A 14,629-nucleotide genomic window follows, 5' to 3' on the forward strand; every position below is an offset into this window, starting at 1 on the left:
GAAATAGTACACCACCATGTGCATGGCATGGCAGCCGATGCCGATCGGCTAATCCGTCTCACCACAATGCCGTGTGGGTCGACATTGTCTTTGCTAGCTATCAACTCATCCCAGGAATAATCTCAATATAATATAACGGGAATTTATCCCTCAATCAATCCCTACACCGAAATGTGTAGTTTCAGGCTTGGGCATTTATAACCCATCCCTCCTCGGTGACCTAACGATACTCACAAACGCATTTATCATAAAAGAGATCATATACTTTTCATAGCCTTTCATACTTCCTTTCATTTTCAGTGTCACTCTTGGCCTCACATGCAAATCATCATTCTTTGTATGATGGCCGCATTTCATATTTCATACTTTCATTGTTTCATTTGTCATGGATTATGAAATATGTAAACACACTTATATGTCATCCAGAAAATTATAGCTTCAACTCAAAGAATACATAAGGGTTTAGAACACATTGGAAACATTTACAAAGAAGGGCATAGTAATTTCAATGGAGCCATGGATATAATTCATGCCCATTTGATAAATCGATCATATTTGGACTATTTCACCAAGGGAGGGCATAACACATATATAAGAGAAATTAAGACATGATTTGAGAAATTAGACATTAGACAGGCAATGTATCCAAACATTTGTGATGATTGAGTACAATAAGGGCGGAAGTTGGTCAAACCGTACTTAGAATTCATAAGGAACTCATGTAACTAGATTTTATAAGAAGTGTTTAGCTAACATATCTCGTTTGACTTTCCTTATGATTACTACACGTTTCAAGACTCCTAGCAATTTTAATCTATAGGAAGATGAATAAATTAAATCATAATTAGAAGGATTCTCATGATATAAGTCTCTTGGAAAATTCGTCAAATACCTACTATGCAAAAATCGATTACAAGGCTCTACAATGGTAATCCCTTCTTCCCTCAACCGATCTCAACAAGAATCTACCCGTAATAGTTCAATAACCCCACATACAACCTCCCATTGGCATATGCATGGCCTAACTCCTACTCGAAAACTCACTTAGACCCATAAAAACTTGCATGAATGCTTTGGACAAGGACATACCCGGATAGTTGATGACCTAGTGAGTGGCTTCCTTGATTATTCAAGATTGAGCAAGAATGGATGAGTAGGATGGTGGAAGCTTCTTCCTCTCTCTCTAAAACACTCCCCTCTCTCGAAAACAACTAATTTTTTCCTTCAAAACGAGCCAAAATCGCAGAATACACTGATACGCTCAAATTATACCTATATAAATGGTGTAAGGCGGTCGATGTCACATATAATAACCCAACTAGGCTGAGATCGAATACCACAGGGAATAGGTGTGAAAAGGTTACTTGAATAGTGTGTAACTTGGCTTAAGCCGTAATTCTAATCAGTTAGTTTGGAAAGAGTTTTGTAATTGTGAATTGTTAAGAAAAGCTATTTTGTTAAGAGAATTGATTGATTTGATTAAGAAACCAAGGTTGTGTCCCCGTCAATGCAATATAATACTATCGGTGTTAACATGATATATTTCTAATGAGAGGTCCTTTGATATGCAAATGGTTCCTAAATGACTACCCAATATTTTTCAATAATTAGGTAGTATTTTCTCTTTATGATTTTCCAAAATATAAATGAGTTACAATTAAGACCAACCAATTTATGCGAAGTAGAACCCACTTATTCCTAAACAATTCTATTAAACAAGGTTTAATGTCTTGAGTTCTTGCAATTCAATTCTACAAAACCTTAATTTACTTTTCCAAGTAAAAGGTAGAGTAAAATGGCACTAGTTATTGTTTGCAATCATCAACCATAAATGAAGCATGATAAATGAATAAAAATCAATCGACCATTATATATATATATATTCAATGGTAAACACCCATTAATATTACACCCACTTAGGGTCCACAACCTTAGTATTTAAAGTTAGCTACTTATACTAGAATACAAGAACAAAGCAATAAATAAAGTCATAACAACTTACAAAGAGGACAAAGTCTTGGAATCTCTCTCAAAAAGCTCCAAAATAAGTGGTGTATTCAATGCTCTAAGTGTAGCCTCTTTTTCAGACAATGTACCCCAACAAACCCTAGTCATTCTATATATAATGGCCCAATATTCGCGGACAAAATATGACAAAACTTACCTTTCAGATTAAGTCTACGACCGCAGAATGGGCCGTAGAACATATTTGCGGACCGCACATCATCATCCGCGCCGCATATTTGATCACCAAGTTTCCAGTTCTCCCTCGCATATTGATTATTCGGTCCACATACTGATTTTGCGGCCGCATAGTGTACCACAGATTCATCTTCACTGGAGGCCCTCTTGCATTTGTGCGGCAACTTCGCAGTTCGCATATGGGTTTTGCTCTCGCATAATGAACCGTATATTTGACTCTTTGACAATGGCATGGCCTGGTTATGTCTGTGATGGGTCTGCAGTCCGCACATCACTTATGCGGTCGCAGATTTGTCACATATCTGCCTTTTCATGGGTTTTTGTCATCTTTTCATGTTATGGGTTCTTCATGTTCGGTTTTCTGAAAAATACCAAAACTACATAAGAAATAATTTACAATGCTTTAAAAGATGAGCTAAAGTCTTTGTAATTAGTATCAAAAGTACCGCATTTCTACGGCACATCAACACCCCCAACGTAAACTCTTTCTTGACCTCAATCAACCAAAAAGTCACCCTACTAAATACTAATCTACTTCCGACTGATAATAAAACAACAATGGCTATAGATGGTGCTGACTGTTAGCTAACAAGTATGTAACTTCTTTATTTACCCTTCTACAAAGATAAAGATCATTTAACTATTCAAATAATCAGTTTGTGAGCTTCGAGCCTCAAAAGCAATGATACAGTAATACTAATAGCTATACATGCACTTACATCCTATATCAAGAAGCCTAACTCCTGCAATTTATGCATTCTCACAGCAAAGAAAATCCGAAACTTAACAAATAGAAATATGTACAGGGGATACAATCAAACACCCGTGCACTCAAAAAGAAAGCTAAGTGTTACAAGTATTAGTCGATGTGCGTGCCCTTACTTTAACTCATCGCTAGCTCAGGAATAATTGGTTATAGATCAAAAAGAACTTTTCACGGGTTGTAGTGTTGGCTTCGGGATGGGTTAGATGAATATTTGGGAACATATTGACTATACCCTCCTTGAATGCTACACAAATTCTTTCTGAATAGCACACATTGCCCTTGTTGATATCTAGTTTCTATTATCAACCCACCTTGTAGTTCATGATTACTCCCTAGTTTCTTGCCTTACCACGTTCTCTCACCATTTCATTTTCTTTTTCATTTTCTCTCTTTTTTAAGAATGAATGAGTATTGCATGGTTTGAGGTAACATGAAGATTTTGTTTAAGGTACGTTGGCTCTTGACTTTGCCACTCAATTCACAAGACACAACCTAAAAAGAATAGCTTTTACACACAATACATTCTTTATTGTTTCCCAATTTACACAAACACCCCCAACATAGGCTTAAAGCCTCATTCATAACATTCACGGAAGAATGGGTTCAAAAAAGGGAGTAATTTCACAAAAGGGTTAATGGTTTGTAGTGTGGTAGCAAAAGAAAATGTCAAAGGCTCAACGGGGGACAACTAGGGTAATAAATGTACAATGGGGGCCAATTTGGCCAAAAATTAGTTAGCAATCACAAAGAAGGCCTAAGATCATTTCAACAACCAATCATCAACCTAAGATTTGCATTGAGAAACCAACCAAGCAAGTTCTAGACATTACAAGTTGAGCACATGCATTATTTACACAAATTCTCACCACTCAAGATGCATGAACTAATCGAATTGGCATCAACTTGTGGTTCCTCTATTGTTGATAAAAGATAGCTGCCACCTAGTATTTGAAGGTATATTAGGGTACCTATTTTATTACTAAAGCCATGTTCTTTATTGGTCTTCTAACCGGTGAGATTTTGGATAAGGGTTCTTGCTCATCTAAGAGAAGGTATTAGGCACCCCTTAAAATCTACCTGAGGTAGCTCCATAAAACTTAGACTAGATGAAAGAGTTAGTTGTTTGTATTATGCTTAACTAGTATTAGAGAGGCGACATGCTATGTATCTATTTTTAAAGACTTAATACATTAAAAAGGGTGCGTGGTCTTTAAAGGACATAGGTTTAGAAAAGCTTTGAAGATAATGTTATATATATACATATTATTGAAAGAGTTTAGAGTATAGTACATGATGTTTGTGTTTGTGATATGAGTTGGGGTTAAATTGTAAACACTTTGTGCTTAAATGATTATAGCTATTTGTGTAACTATAGTGAAGTGAAATGCTGTAAAGAGAAATAAATTTAAGTTATACCTCTGTTCTTAAACCCCATCTTTTTTTAAGAAATCGTTGGAAAACCCCTTTTAATTGGGCGGCGACATTTATTTAATTTTATAGGAAAGCGCAGTTTAGAAAACCAACTTTATATTCCAGTTCCGATTTTTGAAAAGAGAGGATTATTGACTTTGCTAAATTTATTTTGATCCCAAAAGACTTAATAAAATCATTAGTAGAGATTAGTAAAAAACAGTGTGTAGTTAACGACTTAAGGCTATGTATTACTAGAGTTAAAGTAAAGCATTCAATCTAGTATGATAATTGTTGTATACATGTGAGAAATAAAGACAACAAAATGCAGCAAAGGCACGAAGCTATAAAGTAGTAAAGCAGTGAAACAGTAAAGGGAGAGGATGGACTCTGATTTTGGGCCTAAAAGAGGTAGGCCCAGCATATAGCAGAAACGGGCAACACTTGACTTCCCAAATGCACAGGGGCAGGACTGGGCCTGAGTTCTTTGGGAACTCTGTGGGCCGAATTATAATACATGTTCAAAAAGAAAGAAGGTCATTATATATGCCACTCTATACATATAATTATAAATGAAATAAACTAGTAAAGGCCTAAATAAATTATAACAATCAATGATAATCTAAACTATAAGAATTACACTAATGTGGGGTCATATATGGCAAAGTGATTCACATTGAAACCTTTCGTTGTCATTAAATACTAAACCTAAAGGGAGTAATATAGGTTAATAGATTAGAGGCTAAGGGTAGAGCTCCATTCATGGCCAAAGCTCTCTTTGGACCCCTGACATATCAAAGTTCCCAAGGGTCTCGAGGCCTAGGATAGTGCTTGTGACAGTGAGAGTCGCTCAACCAAGGACTAAGCTCTAACCGCAAATACCCCTAACTACTTACATTTATTCTTCTCTTCATGTTTAAGTGTTAATGAGGCACTTCAATATAAATCCAACTGTCATAGTGACACCATACCGCATAAGTGTATATACATTTTCATAACAGTTAATACAAAATACTTATAGGATCAGAAGACAACCAATCATTCCGATATAACCACAATCTAAAAAAAGTACATGATTTAATGTAAATAATATGCTAGACATGCTTAAAAGAATTAGCTTCACACATAGAGACAAAGGCATCATCAGGTTACTGTTAGGAACTCAAACAATTAGGTCCTACGCCTCAAGAATGAAGTAAGTGCATGGCATAAACATATGAAGTTCTGGACATAGATACATTCCTTTAATAACTTAAGTCTCAACTTCTAGCATATATACAAGTTAACAGTTCCAACAGAAACCTCTAAATACTATTAACAAAGGTGTTGGTTGACCATATCAATAGAATTCTTTAAAAGGTGCTGACATATGTATCATTAACAACTACCATTATAACTTCTAAATAGTACAAACAGAATTGTAGATTAACAACTATAGTTAGAAATTCTAAAAGATATTAACAAGGTCATAAATTTATATCTTCAATTAAAACTTCTAAGAATGTTAACAGGATTGCAGATTAACAAACTTCAATTAGAACTTCTGAAGCATATCAACAGAAATACAAACTAAGGAATATAATTAGGACTTCTAAAGGGTATTGACAGGGTTATAGATTCATAAAATCAGATTAAACCTCCAACAGAATCTTAAGCTAATAGTCTTGTTGACTCTAAGGTTTAACACATGATTACTCCTTCTTAAGAGTTTTCAACTTTATAATAATCTATTTGGAGAAACAAAGCATGATGTTAAACTCAAACAATAGCAATATGAAGTTCATTCAAAGTTCATAAGCTAGGTCTGGCTCATTCGTATAAGCTCAATAAAGTTCTAAGGACAACATAGATATAGACATGGTTATGGAAGGCAAGCAGAAAGTGTTGAAGAATCATATGAGTGCAGGATCACATATATAGGATATATATATATATATATATATATATATATATATATCATGGAGTCACATCATTTCTAAAATTTTATCATCATTAAGCTAACAGTGTCACTACGTGGATTTCAGAAAAAGGGTAGGGATATTATCACATTGGGAAAATCTATCAAGCAAGTCAAGTATAGGATTTCAGGCATAGTGGAACTTGGTTTTGGCATTTTAGCTTAACAAACAACACACCAGAACTTGCAAAAAACCTCATAACTTAGGTCAAACGTGTGATGAACCTAAAAATGCACACAAAGATGGTACATGAATGCAGTCTGCCCAAATAATGCTTATATAGTGTGATCATACAACTATGAGCTCATCGAAGAATCAATGACCTCTAAAGAGTTTGCAAGATTACAGAATCATGCTAAAGGAGAGGATAAATTCAGATATCATAAACTAAAATCCCCAAACCAATATGACAGCCTCATCTTACCACTAAAAACATATTCATATTTGTTTAAGTCAAGTTTATCGGGGAGATGCTACGCTCATGAGGATGCCAATCGGGGGAATTTGGGAAGGGAGCAGATTCAGAAAAGAAATATAACAAATCCCAAGTCTGCAGAATTCTGGAAGAGAATGTCAACCAAAGAATACTCCGTGGAGGAGCAACTGAAGAAAACTCCGGCGCAAATATCAATCATGGATTTACTGATAAGCTCTGACAATCATAAAGCCGCTCTGATGATAGTGTTAAGTGGGGTAAGTGTGCCAAGCAACCCCACCAGTGAGGCACTGGAAGCAACTATTGGGAAAATGGTTGAAGCAAATATGATCACTTTCAGAAAAGATTAGCTTCCCATCGAAGGTGTGGATCACAACAAAGCTCTACACATCACTATCAAATATGGAGATAAGGTAGTGTCCCGAGTACTGGTTGATGAAGGAACATGAGTCAATATCTACTCGCTCTCTACTCTACGAGAGTTGGGTATCCACCCGAGAGAAGTCAAGGAAAGTCATGTGAAAGTAAGGGCTTTTGATGGATCATAGAAGGATGTTATCGGAGAAATTTATTTAGCCTTGCAGATCGTACCAGTTGAATTTCTCATACTATTTCAGGTGATGGATATTTCCTCTTCATACAACTTACTATTGGGAAGACCCTGAATATACATGGTAGAGGTCGTCCCATCTACCCCACACTAGTGCATAAAAAATGTGCATGGTCAATTGAGGCCTGAACTGTGTCTATACCTTTTTGTTATTTGGCTCTTTGAACGCTCAAACGTTCCCCTTTTGATTAAATAAAAGGAATTGCTTTCTTATAATTATTGCAACTTTATTTACCGCGTTCCACGATTGTGACAAAACAATAAAAACCCGCGTTCTGCGATTGTGACATATAATGAAACCCTCGAGCAAAATGATCTAGATTACGTGGAATACAACGAGAGTATGATGCCAGACGATCTCCTACAAGAGATAGAGCAACTGGAAAGCCAGAAAAAGCCCAATCTTGAAGAGACAGAAGTGGTCAATCTCGAAAGCCTGGAAGACATAGAAGAAACACGGATCAGCATCCATCTAGAAGCGGAGCAGAAGGAAGAAATGGTTGATCTCCTCCGACAATACATTGATGTGTTCGCATGGTCATATGATGACATGTTGGGTTAAGTACTGATATCATCTCGCATTGATTGCCTACCGATCCTGCTAGACCACCAGTCAAACAAAACCCAAAAAATTCAAGCATGACCTGAGTTTGAGGATAAAAGAATAAGTAGCCAAGAAAATATAGGAGAATGTAGTAAGGGTTACCAATTATCCCACTTGGTTAGCGAATATCGTCCAGTATCTAAGAAAGATGGGAAGATCAGGACATGTGTGGATTACCAAGATCTCAACAAAGCTATCCCGACGGACGACTTCCCTTTACCAGATATCCATATCCTCATCGACAACTATGCACAGTCGTTCGTGGATTGTTTTGCTGGATAACACCAGATCCCGATGCATGAAGAAGAGGCGGAAAAGACAGCTTTCACTACACCTTGGGAAGTCTACTGCTACAAAGTCATGCTATTCGGCATCAAAAATGCTGGTGCAACTTACATGAGGGCCATGGCGACCTTCTTCCACGATATGATTCACAAAGAGATCGAAGTATATGTGGATGAGTCATCATCAAGTCTCAGAAAAGTTCAGAACATTTGGACGACTTGAGGAAATTTTTCGAACGCTTACTGAGGTATAGCTTGAAGTTGAACCCGGTAAAATTCGTGTTCGGAGTCCCTACTGGAAAATTGTTTGGTTTCATTGTAAGTAGAAAAAGGGATAAAATTGGATCCTTCAAAAATCAAAGCCATTCCGGAGTTGCCACCACCCTAGAGTAAGAAAGATGTGATGAGTTTCCTGGGTAGACTAAATCACATCAGCCGTTTCATAGCCCAGTCTACAGTAATTTGTGAACTTATTTTCAAGCTGCTCAAAAGGATGTTGCCACAAAGTGGACATAAGAGTGTCAGAAATCCTTCAACTGAATTAAGAAATATTTGTCAAATCCACATGTGTTGGTTCCCCCTAAGCCCGGGAATCCACTGTTGTTGTATCTGTCAGTCTTGGATAATGCCTTTGGATGTGTATTGGGACAACACGGCAAAACCGAAAGAAAGGAACAAGTCATCTACTACTTAAGTAAGAAGTTCACACCATGCGACGCCAAATACACTTTTATAGAGCGCACTTGCTGTGCTTTGACTTAGATTGACCAGAAATTAAGGCATTACATGTTAGCGTACACCACACATTTGAAATCTCGGCTCAAGTATATCATTCTAAAGTTGATGCCTCCCGGAAAGCTAGCTAAATGGAAGATTCTCCTCATAGAATTTGACATTGTATACATAACCCGAAAGGCTATCAGAGGACAAGCTCTATCCGGCTACCTTGTAGAGAACCCTGTAGACAAAGATTATGAGTCGCTCACTATGTACTTTTGTGACGAGAAGGTATTGGTCGCCGGAGAAGATATCACAGAATCATACCCTGGTTGGAGAATGTTTTTCGATGCAGCAGCAAATTTCAAAGAAGTAGGAATTAGGGCAGTCCTAATTTCGAAATCTGGACAGCACTATCCAGCATCAGCAAAGATACGATTCCCTTATAGCAACAATATGGCCGAGTACGAAGCATGCATCATTGGGATCGGGATGAAAGTCGACATGAACATCAAAGAGCATTTGGTCATAGGGAATTCTGATCTATTAATACATCATGTCCAAGGGGAATGGTCCACCAAGAACATCAAGATTCTTCCATACCTGCACTGTATAAATGAATTATGTAAGAAGTTCCCGAAGATTGAATTCAAGCACGTTCCCAAGATCCAGAACGAGTTTGCTGGCGCTCTTGCAACCCTATCATCCATGATTCAGCATCCAGATAAGAATTATATCGACCCTATAGAGGTAGAGATCAAGGATCAACATGCGTACTGGTTTCATGTAGACGAAGAGCCAGACGGTAAACCATGGTATCACGACATCAAGAAATTCCTCGAGACAAGAGAATACCCGGAGAATGCTACTAATAGTCAGAAGCGAGCGCTAAGGATGTTGGCAAATCACCATTCCTTAACGGGGAAGTCTTGTATAGGAGGACCTTAGACTTGGGTTAGTTGAGATATGTAGATGCCGTTGAGGAAACCAGACCATTAGAATAGATACATGAGGGAATGTGCAAACCTCACATGAACGGTTTCACATTAGACAAGAAGATCTTAAGAGCCGGATACTATTGGATGACCATGGAAAGCGATAGTATCCACTACGTGCAGAAGTGGCACCGGTGCCAAATTATCAGAGATTTCATCCAGGCTCTACCCAATGAGTTGAATCTAATGGGCTCGCCTTGGCCGTTTGCTGCTTGGGGCATGGACGTGATTGGAACTATAGAGCCTGTTTCATCAAACGGGCACCGCTTCATTTTGATACCCATCGACTACTTCACTAAATGGGTCGAAGCATCTTCCTTGAAGGGCGTCACAAAGAAGGTGGTGGCAGATTTTGTCCGAAACAACATCGTCTGCTGATTTGGGATACCCGAGTCAATCATCACAAATAACGCGACTAACCTCCATAGAGATCTCATGAGGGAAATCTACGAGAAGTTAAGAATTGTCCACCGCAACTCCATATCCTACAGACCACAAATGAATGGAACAATCGAGGCAGCCAAAGATAGTGGGCAATCACATGCGGTGGAACGAGAAGTTATCCTCCGCCTTATTGGTTTATCGGACCACCATGAGAACATCTATTGGGGCAATACCATACATGTTGGTATATGGCACCGAAGGTGTGATACCCGTAGAGGTCAAGATACCATCCTTAAGAGTCATCCAAGAAGCTAAGTTAGACGATGTAAAGTGGATACAGGTCAGACAGGAGCAACATATGCTTATTGACGAAAAGAGAATAGATGTAGTATGCCATGGTCAGGTATATCAAAATAGGATGGCCAGTGAAATTAACAAATGGGTGAATCCTCGCCACATTACACCGGGGCAATTAGTTATGAAGAAAATCTTTCCCCACCAGGAAGAAGCCAAAGGAAAGTTCGCATCGAATTGGCAATGTCCTTACTTGGTTCCCCGACTGTTTTCGGGTGGAGCTCTAATCTTGGCAGAAATGGACAGAAGAGTCAGCACGAAGCCCATCAACTCATATACAATAAAGAGATACTATGTTTAAAGATAATAGAGTTAGGTTTAACTGTAACAAAACTACGTTCAACCTGACTTCCCACGGAAGGATACGTAGGCAACCCACATAGGGTTTCTCTCTCCCCTTTCTTCTGTAATAGAAAATCAATATATCATTTTGTATGTTGACCGGAACTACGCCGATGACTTGATTACCTCGGAGAGGAATACATAGGCAATCCTTATCAGATTCAGTTATCTTTTGTAATTGAAATACGTTCTGGCCTGATTCCATTTGGATACGTAGGCAGTCTGAATTTTGAATTAGACTCGGCCATTTCATTCTTAATCTTAACATATGGCATCAATTGTAATCAAAGTATATCTTGACCTGATTCTGATTGGATACGTAGGCTGCCTGAATCAGGCTCGGTCATATTTTTGTCGTATTTTATCATCATCCACGAACTACGTTAAGACCTAATTTCATGTTGGATACGTAGGAAACCTGAAAGAGTTTGGTCATAACCCTAAGAAAGCCTTGTAATGCATTAGTTCAGATTAGGACAGAGTTGCAACAGCAAGCAGCCCCATCACCAGAAGCATCGTGGAAGATCGACATCAACGAGATAGAGTTTTCAAGAAGAAACGCTCGCGTTCAGAGAACCTTTTGAAGCATGTAATAATCCAGAATGACGACATTTACCATGAAACAAAGATTTTCAAAAAATGCTTTCTAAAAAATATCGTAATTTGTCCCACCTACTAAACTTCATGGCGTAACCTTACCAGGACCGGGGCAAAGCCAGTACTATGGTCGACACAAACCAACTCCTCCTCTCGTTAAGAAGTTTTCTTTGAGCACAGGACTAACAGGACACAAGGAAATGCTAGAAATACACTGGGGCAAATGACATATCCGCCACTCTCTCAGGATTATCACTTCTCTTCCTTTATTTAAATTATCCAGGTATAACTGAAACTAATTCCTGAATCCTTTGTAGGTATATTGGAATCAGACCACTCGCGTGAACAAGGCATATTGTACATAGCAAACCTTCTGCTCAATTAATCGGAACATCTTGTACAAAATGAGTTGCTGGCTTCACCAATCGGAGTCATATATATAGCAAATCATCCGCTCAACCAACCAGAGCATCTTGTACAAAACGAGCCACTGGCTTCACCAATCGGTGTCTTGTATATAGCAAATCATCCGCTCCATCAACCGGAGTATCGTGTACAAAACGAGCCATTGGCTTCACCAATCGGAGTATTGTATACAGCAAATCATCCGCTCAACCAGCATCTTGTACAAAATGAGCCGCTGGCTTCACTAATAGGAGCATGTATATGGCAAATTGTCAACTCAATCGATCGGAGCGCCCTGTACAAAGTAAACGTTGGCTTTACCTCAAAGCCCTATATATTGCAAACTATTCACTTCGCCAATGGAATGATTCGCACCACCGCTACATCACATCGGACGCTAGAATAGACAGTTGCAAACCTCGTCACCAATATTCTGCCAATTGATGGCCACAACTTAGCTTCGCAGTCAAGAGTATCTCTTGGGCATGCTTTTCTTTTCCTTTATTGTTGTCTTGAACGTATTGACGTTTTGCGCATGCAACTTACATGCATGATTACATTTTCTTCAAGTTAATTGCTCCCATCAAGCGGAGACACTTTAGTTTTTTAGTTCAAAGCAATCCCAACAAGCAGAGACGCACTTTACAAGTTGATCTCTCCCAACAAGCAGAGATGAACTGCTAGTTGTGCTGCTTCCTGCAACTGTATTTAACAAACTGTTATGAGTTTTTAGGTGTTTCTCAACGTCACCTTCTAGCTCTGGAATTTTAGAGACTTCCGATCATCTTATCTCCGCATTTTTTGAGTCATGCTGCTCACTACTAGCTGTTTTTCTTATTATCTGTATCTCTTCATCCATACTTTCCACTTTCTTACAAAGTGTAGTCATGGCTAAGAGTAGATTTTCCATTGTATTATCTGGGTCAGTTTGGGTAGCTTTGTCTTGACAAGTAATCTGCAACAACATTCTTGTTAGTAGTGATTATTTCAATTGTAAATGTAAAGTTTAATATATTTAATACCAGTCTGCGTATTTCTTTTGTTGTAACTGAATCTTGTACTTTTCTGGTTATCCACCATTTTACTTGGGTATTATCTGTTCTTACAATAAATCTGTTGTAAACTATATATGGTTCAAATGCTAATAAACATTTATATAATGCAAATAATTCTTTTCTATTTATTTCCCATTTTTCTTGTGGTTCAGTATAAGATCCTGAATAATACCTGCAATGATGTTCTATTTTTTCTTTATCATATTTATATTTAAGAACTCCTCCATAACTATGATTACTCGAATCTGTTTCTACAATATAAGTAAATTTCTTATTTTCATCTGGGAAGTATAATTTTGGTAGTTTTTTACACAATATTTTAATCTTCCTTATTTGTTCCTTATCTTTTTCGTCGAACCCATATTCTACATCCTTTTTTAGTTTTTTCTGTAAAGGTTTTAGGTTTTCTGCTAATTTAGGTATATATTCTCTTACTTGGTTTACTAATCCTAAAAATGATTGTAATGTCTTTTTTGTATCTATGTTTTCATCAAGATTGATTATTTTTTGTACTATATGTGTTTGCATTTTTATTCCATTTTTATCTATTTGTATTCCTAAAAATTCTATCTGATTTTTCATAATTTCTGTTTTGGTTTTGCTTAAGCTTATACCAGAGTTTTCGATAATATGTATAAATTTTTCTAATAATTTTATATGTTCATCTTGTGTTCTTGAATATAATAATATATCATCTATATATACTATACAATTCTCTAGTCGGTTAAAATAATTATCCATAAAATGTTGGTATCTTCCTGGTGCATTTTTATATCCAAATGGTAATACATTCCATTCATAAAATCCTTGTGGTACTGTAAATGCTGTTAGTTTTTTAGATTCATCTTCTAGTTTTAGATGGTAAAATCCTGATTTACAGTCAAATTTACTAAAGTAATTATATCCTTGAATTTGTCTTATTTTTAATATCTTGTTAGGTATTGGGTAATTATATATTTTAGTTTTTGCATTTAAATTTCGGTAATCTATAACCATTCTGCTTTTTCCTCTATTTTGTTCACTATGTTTATTTACTATAAATGCTGGACTTGTATGTTTACTATTACTTTCTTGTATATACATGTTATCTAATAATTCTTTTATATGCATTTTAAATTCTGCTAAATCATCAAAGTTATATTTTAAGGGTTTTTGTATTATTATACTATTTTCTTCTATTAATTCTATTTTTATTTTTGTCTTATGTTTATTCCATCCTTTTAGAGGGTTATCATTATATAATTTTTCTAATTCATTCTGGATTATTTTTACTTTGTCTATTGTAAATATGATAATTTCTAATTGAGTAGTTGTATTTTTACTTATATTTTCTAATTTCTAATTGAGTAGTTGTATTTTTACTTATAAGAAACGAATTTAGTAGTATGACTACAGAAATTGAAGAACAAAATAAGGAAAAATAAATAAATAGAAACCTAATAACAAAATTAGCAATATGTAATATATGCTATATAGACGAATATACTTGTGCATTTAAAGAATATTATTA

General features: G+C 36.7%; 2 protein-coding genes across 2 annotated transcripts; both read left to right on the forward strand.

Annotated features, from left to right (window-relative positions):
* Window positions 1–8,280: 8,280 nt before the first annotated feature.
* On the forward strand, window positions 8,281–9,935 carry LOC138909707 (uncharacterized). The gene is made up of 2 exons (XM_070200918.1): window positions 8,281–8,433; window positions 9,033–9,935. Exons 1-2 carry the CDS (start codon window positions 8,281–8,283, stop codon window positions 9,933–9,935), a joined length of 1,056 nt encoding a protein of 351 aa, XP_070057019.1.
* A 549-nt stretch (window positions 9,936–10,484) lies between these two features.
* Window positions 10,485–11,021, forward strand: LOC138909708 (uncharacterized). Its single transcript, XM_070200920.1, has one exon. It carries the CDS (start codon window positions 10,485–10,487, stop codon window positions 11,019–11,021), a length of 537 nt encoding a protein of 178 aa, XP_070057021.1.
* The last annotated feature ends 3,608 nt before the right edge of the window (window positions 11,022–14,629 follow it).

Source organism: Nicotiana tomentosiformis, chromosome 4, assembly GCF_000390325.3.
Source record: "Nicotiana tomentosiformis chromosome 4, ASM39032v3, whole genome shotgun sequence".
NCBI classification, from domain to species: Eukaryota; Viridiplantae; Streptophyta; class Magnoliopsida; order Solanales; family Solanaceae; genus Nicotiana; species Nicotiana tomentosiformis.

Excerpts from the sequence above, each read along its gene's own strand:
- LOC138909707 (XM_070200918.1), top strand. The coding sequence starts at position 8,281 with ATGCATGAAGAAGAGGCGGAAAAGACAGCTTTCACTACACCTTGGGAA. Across the intron at positions 8,434-9,032 it reads TGATTCACAAAGAGATCGAA|ATTGACCAGAAATTAAGGCA; the intron begins GTATATGTGGAT and ends GCTTTGACTTAG.
- LOC138909708 (XM_070200920.1), top strand. The coding sequence starts at position 10,485 with ATGGAACAATCGAGGCAGCCAAAGATAGTGGGCAATCACATGCGGTGG.